Source organism: Loxodonta africana, chromosome 3 (assembly GCF_030014295.1).
Source record: "Loxodonta africana isolate mLoxAfr1 chromosome 3, mLoxAfr1.hap2, whole genome shotgun sequence".
NCBI lineage: Eukaryota > Metazoa > Chordata > Mammalia > Proboscidea > Elephantidae > Loxodonta > Loxodonta africana.
The window spans coordinates 212,726,292-212,737,138 of record NC_087344.1 but is presented as its reverse complement, the minus strand read 5'-3'; the positions used below and the strand labels follow the sequence as shown (position 1 = coordinate 212,737,138).

General features: G+C 41.8%; 1 protein-coding gene across 3 annotated transcripts in view; it reads left to right on the top strand.

The window, feature by feature from the left end:
- The first annotated feature begins 1,579 nt into the window (after positions 1-1,579).
- Positions 1,580-10,847, top strand: part of TIPRL (TOR signaling pathway regulator) — a 31,428-nt gene continuing 22,160 nt past the window's right edge. The window contains exons 1-3 of one of the 3 annotated variants that reach the window (XM_064282973.1): positions 1,580-1,778; positions 9,253-9,432; positions 10,091-10,190. In XM_064282973.1, the coding sequence (XP_064139043.1) occupies positions 1,675-1,778; positions 9,253-9,432; positions 10,091-10,190 (384 nt within the window). In that variant the 5' untranslated portion in view covers positions 1,580-1,674. The remainder of the gene's footprint in view (positions 1,779-9,252; positions 9,433-10,090; positions 10,191-10,847) is intronic. The other 2 variants (XM_010594982.3, XM_003414889.4) reach the window with 2 other exon arrangements.

The window sequence follows — 10,847 nt, the reverse complement described above, 5'->3', positions numbered from 1 at the left end:
GATTCAAAGAGGACGTGGAACCAGGGATATCATTGCTGATATCAGATGAATCCTAGCTGAAAGCAGAGAATACCAGAAGGATGTTTACCTGTGTTTTCGACTATGCAAAGGCATTGGGCTGTGTGGATTATAACAAATTATGGATAACATTGCGAAGAATGGGAATTCCAGAACACTTAATTGTGCTCATGAGGAACCTGTACACAGATCATGAGGCAGGTGTTCAAACAGAACAAGAGGATACTGAGTGGTTTAAAGTCAGGAAAGGTGTGCGTTGGGGTAGTATGCTTTCACCATACCTATTCAATATGTATGCTGAGCAAATAATCCGAGAAACTGGACTATATGAAGAAGAACGGGGCATCAGGATTGGAGGAAGATCATTAACCACCTGCATTATGCAGATAACACAACCTAACTTGCTAAAAGGGAACAGGCCTTGAGACACTTACTAATAAAAACCAAAGACCACAACCTGTAGTACGGATTACACCTCAACATAAAACCAAAAAAAAAACCAAACCCAGTGCCGTGGAGTCAATTCCGACTCTTAGCGACCCTACAGGACAGGGTAGAACTGCCCCATAGAGTTTCCAAGGAGCTCCTAGTGGAATCAAACTGCCAAACTCTTGGTGAGCAGCCATAGCACTTAACCCCTACGCCACCAGGATTTCCATTAAAAAAAAAAAAAAAATTTTTTTTTTTTTTTTTTTCGGAAAACAAAAATCCTCACAACTGGACCGGTAAGCAACATTATGATAAACGGAGACAAGATTGAAGTTGTCAAGGATTTCATTTTTCTCAGATTCACAATCACACTCATGTAAGCAGCAGTCAAGAAATCAAAAGACGCATTTAATTAGGCAAATTGGCTGCAAAAGACCTCCTTAAAGTATTAAAAAGAAAAGTTGTCATCCTGAAGACTAAGGTTTGCCTGACCCAAACCATAGTGTTTTCAATCGTCTCCTATGCATGTGAAAGCTAGACATGAATAAAGAAGGCTGAAGAAGAACTGACGCCTTTGAATTGTGGTGCTGGAGAAGAATATTGACTATACCATGGACTGCCATAAGAAGGAACAAATCTGTCTTGGAAAAAGTTCAACCAGAATGTTCCTTAGAAGCAAGGATGGCGAGACTTTGTCTCAAGTACTTTGGACTTGTCAGGAGTGATTAGTCCCCTGGAGAAGGACATCATGCTTGGTAAAACAGAGGTCAGAGAAAAAGAGTAAGACTCTCCACGAAGTGGAGTGACGACAATGGGCGTGCAAAGGGTCGCTATGCGTCAGAACGGACTCAGAGGCACTTAACAACAATCACATCTTGGACTCGCCTTCCGAAGAGCAGAAGAGTACGGTGCACCTCTGACCACACCCCCTGCAGATGAAGCCCTACCCCTCAGCCTTTGCTCCCTTTTTTCCCCGCCCCGGTACGCCGTGACGTAAGACGTGGGTCACGCAGCATTGACAACGGGACCCGGAAGGAAAAGCGAAAGGGCGGAGAGGAGGCGGAAAAGGAGTGTCCCGCGTCCGGGGCGGCAGGCTGGGGGCGGGGCCGGGCATGGTAACGGCTCGGAAGCCGTGGGGCTGGGCCTGAGGGAGGCGGGGGAACCGGTGCCCGACGCCGCGGCCGCTCCAGTCTGCTCCGTGCGGCCGTCGCGGGCCCCGCTTCAGCCATGATGATCCACGGCTTCCAGAGCAGCCACCAGGACTTCGCCTTCGGGCCCTGGAAGGTGACAGCTGCCAAGACCCACATCATGAAGTCGGCGGATGTGGAGAAGTGAGGCCCCGGTGCTCGGGTGGGGACGCGGCCCGGGAGCTGGGCCCGGGCGAGAGGCAGGGCGAGCTCCCCGGGTGGGACCTTTGAGTGACGGACAGCACGTTAGTCGTGTCGCCACCCCGCACGGTCGGCTGAGGCTCGCCAGGCGCCGGGGCGTGAGCGCAGCGTGACGGCTCTGGCGGACTTTGCCCGCCGAACGTCTCTCCCGCTCCAGCCGCCGCCGCCGTCGGCCTGTTTCTGTGAATGGTTGTGGCCTGCTTTCCTGGGGGTTAACCCCAAACCACAACAGTCTAACTGGTTGTCAGCCAGTCGCTACTGTGTAGGACTGAGTGGAACTGCCCCACAGGGTTTCCTAGGAGCGTCTGGTGGAGCCCAGCTGCCGACCTTTTGGTTAGCAGCTGAGCTCTTACCACTAGCCACCAGGGCTCCGGGGGTTAACAACAGGGCTGCTAGAAATGTTTAGTTTTTAGCAAATCAGGTACCCAGCCCAGTACTTAAGATATAGAAGGTGAAAGATGTCCTCTGCCTCAAGGAGTTCGCAGTCTCATGAGAGACAAGTGAACAATTACCAGACAGTGTGAATAACTGTTTATGATAGAGATGTATAAAACAAAGCAAAAAAAAATCCAAACCTGTTGCTGTCCATGTGACCCTGTAGGACAGAGTAGAATTGCCCTATAGGGTTTCCAGGGAGCGCCTGGTGCATGCAAACTGCAGCCGAGCTCCTAACCACTGCACCACCAGGGGTCCTAGAGATGTGTACCAAATAAAACCAAACTCTTTGCGACCGATTCCAACTCATAGTGACCCTATAGGACAGAGTAGAACTGCCGCATACGGTTTCCTAGGAGCAGCTGGTGGATTCGAGCTCCTGACCTTTTGGTTAACAGCTGAGTTCTTAACCATTGTGCTACCAGGGCTCCCTGTTAGAACCACCGTATGTAATTTTATCCAGAGTAGTGATGTTATCAGAGTGTGCGCTCTGAAAGGTTGTTACGGAGGTGATGTGGAGGGTGGACTGGAGGGATTGTAGGGCAAGGAGACCAGTCAGATGGCAGGAGAGAGACGAGAAGTTTGAGGAGATGAGCTCCTGAACTTGATGGCCAGTTGCTGGGAGAAGAGAAGGAAGGAGAGGAATCTGTACCGATGTCCGGATTTCCAGCTTGGGCTGTTGCATGAATATTATCTCCAGTAAACAAGGTGGGAAATACAGAAGCAGATTGGGGATAGGGCAAGTGAGCAGTTAGATAGAGAATAAATTTAGTTTTGAAAATACTTGTCTTAATTACCTAGTGCTGCAATAATGGAAATACCACAAGTGGATGGCTTTAACAAACAAATTTATTTTCTCACAGTTAAGGAGGCCAGAAGTCTGAATTCCGAGTGCTGGCTCTAGGGGAAGGCTTTCTCTCTCTGTCAGCTCTGGGAGAAGGCCATTGTCTGTCTCTTCAGCTTCTGTTTCCTGGTTCCTTGGAGATATCCATGTGGCTTGGCACCTCTGCTTGCTTAATCTGCTCATTTTATATTTTTTAAGAGATTGATTCAAGACACACCCAGCCCTAATCCTGCCTTATTAACATAACAGACAATCCATTCCCAAATAGAATTATAACCACAGGCCTAGAGGTTAGGATTTACAGCACATATTTTGGGGGGACATAATTCATAACAATACCAAAATGGGAAGTGTGTGTGGTCATAAAGTAGGCATTTGGTTGTATTTATCTTGAAGCTCAAAAAAGATGACTTGCCTGTGAGTTTAGGTTTGGGAACCATAAGTTTATAATTGGTACCTGGAGCCCTGGGAGTAAGATCATCTGGAAATCACCCGAAGGAAAAGAAGAGGTCCTGAGAGGGAACTCTAGGGAGCACTGGCATTTGTGATTCAGGTGGAGGGTGGTTACCAGGGAAGGCAGTCCTGACAGGATGTTTTGCTTCCTAATTTAAAAGGAAAAAAAATTGTAACATTTTTGCAGACTTGTTAAGAAAATACAGAAAAGAAGGGGAAAAAATTCATTTTCATCCTACTACAGATTGGGTTACTCTTTGAGTTACTTTGTCTGTTATGCATTACACCGTATGTAATTGTAGTGGTTATAAAGCAGTCAGCATTTATAATTTACTTGCAGACTCTCCTAGGGGTGCTGGATCCATGGAGAGTTTTAAGGAATTCAAATTCCAGATCTTTAACTTCTTTTTGTATTATTTCTAAAATATATCTATCTGAATATACTTCGTCTTCCTTCCATATGACATAGGAGAGGCTTACCCTCACCTATCCTAAATTTTTCAGCGGTGCACTGCTCTAGGGTATAAAAACCTCTAGAGTGCTAAATAAATTATTAGGTTAAATATTGGTTTGAGGAAGCATTCTTTAATAAATATTTAAGGCATTTTAAACCCATAGGAGCTTTCATAATTTCCCTGCCATATAACTGGTTATACCTATTTGTCGAGTCACGGAGTGGTGCAAATTGTTACGCACACAACTATTAGCTGAAAGGTTGGCAGTTTGAACCCTCCCAGAGGTGCCTCAGAAGACAGGCCTGGTGATCTGCTTCTGAAAAGTCACAGTCACCCTGTGGAGCAGCTCTACTCTGCACACATAGGGACACTGTGAATCAGCATTGACAATAGCAGCCTGTTTGTTAAGAGCAACGCTTGATGTTAGAAATAGCGTATTTGGGCCTGTGTTTAAGATACTCTGAAATGAGAATGTTTGAAGCAATGTTAAGTTAGTGACAGTGATTCTTTTACATATATAACTGGAGTATTTTGTAGGACTACCAGATTTTCCCAGGTACATTGGATAAGATCCACAGAACCACATTTTATATTACTTATTGCTGTGCATTATTCAGTAAAGTAGTAAAAATGTATTTTATCAAGTCATTATATAAAGTATTCTAATTACAGTCAGTCTTCATCTTATTTAATCTTATAAGTATTTAATATTTTCTCTGTCCTAACAGAGTGGAAACCCTGGTGGCGTAGTGGTTAAGTGCTATGGCTGCTCACCAAGAGTTTGGCAGTTTGATTCCACTAGGAGCTCCTTGGAAACTCTATGGGGCAGTTCTGCTCTGTCCTATGGGGTAGCTATGAGTCGGAATCGACTCAACGGCAGTGGGTTTGGTTTTTTTTTTGGGTAGTAATGAAATTTTACTTAAATTTATGGTCAGAAATTAATATTAGATGTTAACCTAAAGATGTACAATTCAAAAATGTTAGCTCACTGATAATGTGCACATATACATACACACACAGATCTAAGAAATACACCATGTGTCCCATTGTTTTTCCTTTCAACTGTGAGCATTTCTTCCCACGTTCTTATGTTCTCTCTTTAAAGATTTCTTGTGGTTTCAGGATATTTCATACTATGGATATACTCTACATAACCATTTATTTCCTTATAAATGGTTATTCATCATATTTCTTTACAGCTATTATAAATAAGGTCGTCATGAATATTAATGTATATAGATTTTTTTCTGCATTTTGGATTATTTCTTTAGGACAGATTTCCTAAAGCCGATATTTTGTGTTAAAGAATCAAAATTTGGTTAGATTCTTGGCACTTATTGCCTAACTGCTGCCCCAGGATGGAACAGAAGTCGGCACAGTTCTTCTGGAAAGCCGCGTGAGCAAGTGCCGGTTCCCCTACCTTACCAGTGTTGAGTGCTTTGCTTTCTTCATTATTACCTTTTGAAGACTGTAACAAGTTGAGATTTTATTGGACAAGTTAATTGTTTTCGTACAAGCTAGAGGATCTTTAACTACCATCTTTTTTTTATAGCTGTTGTTAATACAGTTGTTATGTGGGATTAAAAAGTTCAGTAGAAATGTCAGCCTATGGAAACATGGGGCTGGTACGTTAAGCCATCTAGTTAGTTACAACAGATTAGAACTCATTTTAGTCTTCAAAGTGATGGGTCTTTGATGATCAGTATTTTTTTCATCTAAAGCCTAAGTTGTTTAATTTAGTCATGCAGGGATTTTTGTTTTATGTGTGCGTGTGTGTATATTTGTCTACTATATATACAAAGACACAAAGACCTGTTTGGTGCATCTGATTGGAAATAGAATTTAAATCAATTGGAAAGAGTATAATTGTGGACTTGAGGTACGCATGGATCATTTGTTGTCTTGATATAAGAATATATTCTTTGATATTTACTTTACCTACTAAAAACTCCATCACCATTGTCTTAGTCGTGTAATGCTGCTATAACAGAAATACCACAAGTGGATGGCTTTAACAAAGAGAAGTTTATTCTCTCACAGTCCAGTAGGCTACAGATCCAAATTCAGGGCGTCAGCTCCAGGGGAAGGCTTTCTTTCTCTGTCAGCTCTGGAGGAAGTTCCTTGGCATCAGCCTTCGCTTGGCCTGGGAGCATCTCAGTGCAGGAACCTCAGGTCCAAAGGACTCACTCTGCCCCTGGTGCTGCTTTCTTGGTGGTATGAGGTCCCCAACTCTCTGCTTGCTTCCCTTTCCTTTTGTCTCTTGTAAGATAAAAGGTGGTGTAGGACATGCCCTGGGGAAACACCCTTTACGTTGGATCAGTGATGCGACCTGAGCAAGGGTGTTACAATCCCACTGGAATCCTCTTAAACCACAGGCAGAGATTATGATTTAGAACACAAAAAAATCACAAAGTGGAGGACAACCACACAGTACTGGGAATCATGGCCTAATCAAGTTGACACATATTTTGAGAGGACACAATTCAATCCATGACAACCATCAAGTCAATTCCGACTCATAGTGACACTATAGAACAGAGTAGAATTGCCCCTTAGGGTTTCCAATGCTGTAATCTTTATGAAAGCAAACTGCCACATCTTTTTCCTGCAGAGCAGCTGGTGAGTTCAAAGCACCAAGTGCTTTAACCACTGCGCCACCGTGGCTCCTTACCTTCCCTACTAATTACAGCTAAATATTCAAAAATCCAGAAATCTTAAAAATGAAAAGGAAAGAAAGCCTTTTGGTCCATTCGAGGAACTGTCATAGAGCACTTCCACTAAAATCCTGTACAGCATTCAGGGTCCCTTAGTACTTCGCTCCGAGCGTACTGAAGCTTTTGACTCTATTGTGGACTTATGGGAAACCCTGGTGGCATAGCGGTTAAGTGCTACGGCTGCTAACCAAAAGGTCAGCAGTTTGAATCTACCAGGTGCTCCTTGGAAGCTCAATGGGGCAGTTCTACTGTGTCCTGTAGGGCCGCTGTGAGTCAGAATCGACTCGATGGCAACGGGTTTTGGTTTGGTGTACTTATGGCACAGTGGTTAAGAGTTTGGCTGTTAACCAAAAGGTCGGCAGTTCGAATCCATCAGCTGCTCCTCGGAAAACGTTATGGAGCAGTTCTACTCTGTCCTATAGGGTCGTTATGAGTCAGAATCGACTCAGTGGCAGATGAGTTTGGGTTTTTGGGGGCACTACTTCACTCAGAGTCTACTGAAACTTTTGACTCTATTATGCGCTTATTGTGACCTTACTGGAAATGTGAGAAAGAAAAAAAGTTCCCTACAACCCCTTCACCCTGATGAATAAATTATTTTTCATGTTCTGTTTTTATTCATTATGCAATTTTAAGAAGTGTGATTAGTTGACTTTTCAGGCTGTAATAGATTAGAAACCAAATTTAGAGGGAAAAGGCATGCTTCGGGCAGATACCTACATTCTGTAGCAGCTAGAGAACATTGTCCTGTGTGAGTGTTGAATATGGTGATCTCTGATATCGATAAAAGGTAAAATAGCAGTTTATATTTTCTCTTTTAAGAATGCAGCGAAGTCTATAAATCATTTTGAGAAGTTTCCAAAATCAATAAAATGAAAAATTGGGTGTATAAGGTAAACTGGAAAATTCCCTTCCATGGAACCTCTGTGTTAGTTTTGTTTTCAGTTTGCAAGGAACAGAGACTCAGGTAGCCTTAAGTGATGGGAATTTAATACTGCATGAGGAAATAACACAGGGATTATCTTAGAAAATGGACGGCAATTCCTCGTGGCCCCCTGAACTATAAAAGTCTCTACTCTTCTTGTTACTGTTATTTCTCAGTCTTTGCTCTTTCTGCCTCTGTTGCTGTTAAACAGCACTCTTCCTTCCTTTCTGCTTCATGGCTCTGCTTTCATGCAGCCTTTTTCTGTGACACTTGGGCTGTGTGTCACTTGGCTGTCATTCAGACTTCTGAAAAGAGAGAGTCAAGAGTGAGTTAATTGGTCGTTACTGAGTTCAACATGAGCATACTGAGCAGAATTCCCAGGCTAAGATTCAGGGCTTCAGACCAGCCCATAGGTAATTGCCTTTGGTTGCAATGCTGGATTTTCATTCCTCAGTCTAAAGCCCTGGTTGTGACAAAGGTAAGGTCATACAGCACAAAACATGGTAACCTATATATATAGCACCTGATTTCAAAAGTCACCAACTGGCAGCCACTTAAAAGCTTCATAATAGGGGTTACAAACTCAACTTTCTAAAGGGCCAAGGGGACCTGTGAAGTGGAGAGCCCGCACCCCACTCAGGGGGTGACCTCTGGTCAGCTCCAGGCAATTGGAGCCACGTGACAGTGCAGGTCCAGTGTTGCCAGATCTTTCAGTTTCGTTTCTTTGATTGTTTTTTGAGATAAACCAGAAATCCACATTATATAAAATCTCTCTGTTTTTGTTGGCAGCTATCTCTCAATTGAAGCCCTGGTGGTAAAGTAGTTAAGAACTCGGCTGCTAAGCAAAAGGATGGCTGTTTGAATCCACCAGACACTCCCTGGAGATCCGGTGGGACAGTTCTACTCTGTTCTGTAGGATTGCTATGAGTCGGAATCGACTTGAAGGAAATGGGTTTTCTTTTTTTTAATCTCTCAGTAGTTGTTGGGAAAGATTTCAATTTTTTTTTTTTAAATATTGTGCAGACCAATCAAAACAGACCTGTGGATTAACAATTTGTGATCCTGACCTTATAGCTTATCTGGTTAACTTTCTTCTGTACAGAGGCTCACTAAATGAGAACCCAGTCTGGTATAATGGAAAAAGGCCTGGTGTTATCACTTACTAGCTCTGTGATTTTGAATCAGTCATATAAACTCTCTGAGCCTTTCTTAGCTCACACAGGGTAGTTTTGAGGCTCAAATTTCACTGTATGACAAATGACCTTTGACCATTCTTTATAAAATAGCTTCCCTTCCCACTTTTACTTTGCTTTATTTTTCCTTATATCATTTATTGTTAGCTGTCTTGTGTTATGTATTTATTTGTATATTTCTTTGTCTTATTTAGCCCAGTATCTAGTACAGTGCCATGAAGATATACATAGAGAGAATGGGTAGTAAAACCATTTTATACACTTTACAAATATATTTGTTAAATTATATATTATTTAACTTATTCGGTAATGTAGGAAGGATTGTGTTGGAATGAAAAGGAAATACAAGTACCAAGAGTGCCATAAAATAATCTTACCAGACTTTCGGTTATACGTAGGTTAGCTGAGGAATTGCACATGCCGTCTCTCCCTGAAATGATGTTTGGAGACAACGTTCTGCGAATCCAGCATTGCTCTGGCTTTGGAATTGAGTTCAATGCTACAGATGCCTTAAGATGTGTAAACAACTACCAAGGAATGCTTAAGGTGGCCTGTGCCGAAGAGTGGCAGGAAAGCAGGTGAGAAGTTGGGTAGCTATGGGTTAAACAAAAAAGGTTGAAAGGAATCGTCACAGTATGTGTATCTGGTTAGAATGAAGGGCTGGCATTACAAACTTTATAGGTAAATCATTCTACATTTCATTTTTTTCCTCCGTAAAACAGAGGTTAGTTATCCTACTACTTGAATACTTTTTAAATTGAATTACAATTGAGCTGAGCTATGTAGAGTTTACTTTTTCAAGCATTTAGTATTCTTTAGTGAATAGGCAGTACACTGATTTTGAAAAAATAGTGTTTACATATGATTTACGTTAAAAATTTGAGGAGCATTGAATTTTTTTTAAACATATTTTTTGGGTCATCACATCAGCAACTGTTACTTTGTGCCTTTTATGCGTTAGATACCTGGGAGGATTCCAAGAAGTGTAAGCCTTGAAACCGTGTCCCTAAGGCAATGTACGGTGTAACTGGAGAGACTGTATCAGCACGTGACAAGTTAAATAACAGTAAATGTACAGAAAACTCTTAAAGGTGTTGTACTAGCGAATTATGACAAGTATGTGTATTTAGCAGGTGTTTCATATTATTTGTAGAATGTAATTTGGTGTGATATATGAACACAAGAGATCTATATCTTGCGTCACTGAATCTGACCCTTCTCATTTTGGTATTTGAGGACGGAGGGTGAACACTCTAAAGAAGTTATTAAACCGTATGATTGGACGTATACAACAGATTATAAGGGAACATTACTTGGAGAAAAACTTAAGTTAAAGGTAAATCTTATCTTTTGCTTTTTTAGTCATTAATTATCTTGAATAGTCCCATCATCAGAGCTTTCTGGTAATAGCTTGTTTACTGCCACTACTTATTTTCTATTGTTGCAGGTACCAAAACCTAATATAAGGGGATTTTGTTTGTTGTTTATTAGCAGAAAATAAAAGAAGTTCATAGTTGAACTGTCTTTGTCCTTAAAAGTGTAGTTGGTAGTCATGGTAACCTGCCGTAATGTTATCATCACTATAAGAAATGTTAAATTATGTATTGCATGTAATATTAATGATATGGTTTGATAATTTCCACATTCTGTTGGATCATCTTTATTTGGAATGGGCACAAATACGGATCTCTGTCTTCCAGTTGATTGGCCAGGTAGCTGTTAAACAAATTTCTTGATACAGACGAGTGAGCACCTTCAGTGCTGTATCTATTTGTTGAAATATCTCAATTGGTATCGCATCAGTTCCTGGAGCCCTGTTTTTTTGCCAGTGCTTTCAGTGCAGCTTGGACCTCTTCCTTCAGTACCATTGGTTCTTGATCATATACTACCTCCTGAAATGATGGAACGTCAGTCATTTCTGGTGCACTGACTTTTTGTATTCCTTCCATTTTCTTTTGATGCTTCCTGTGTCACTCAATATTTTGCCCATAGA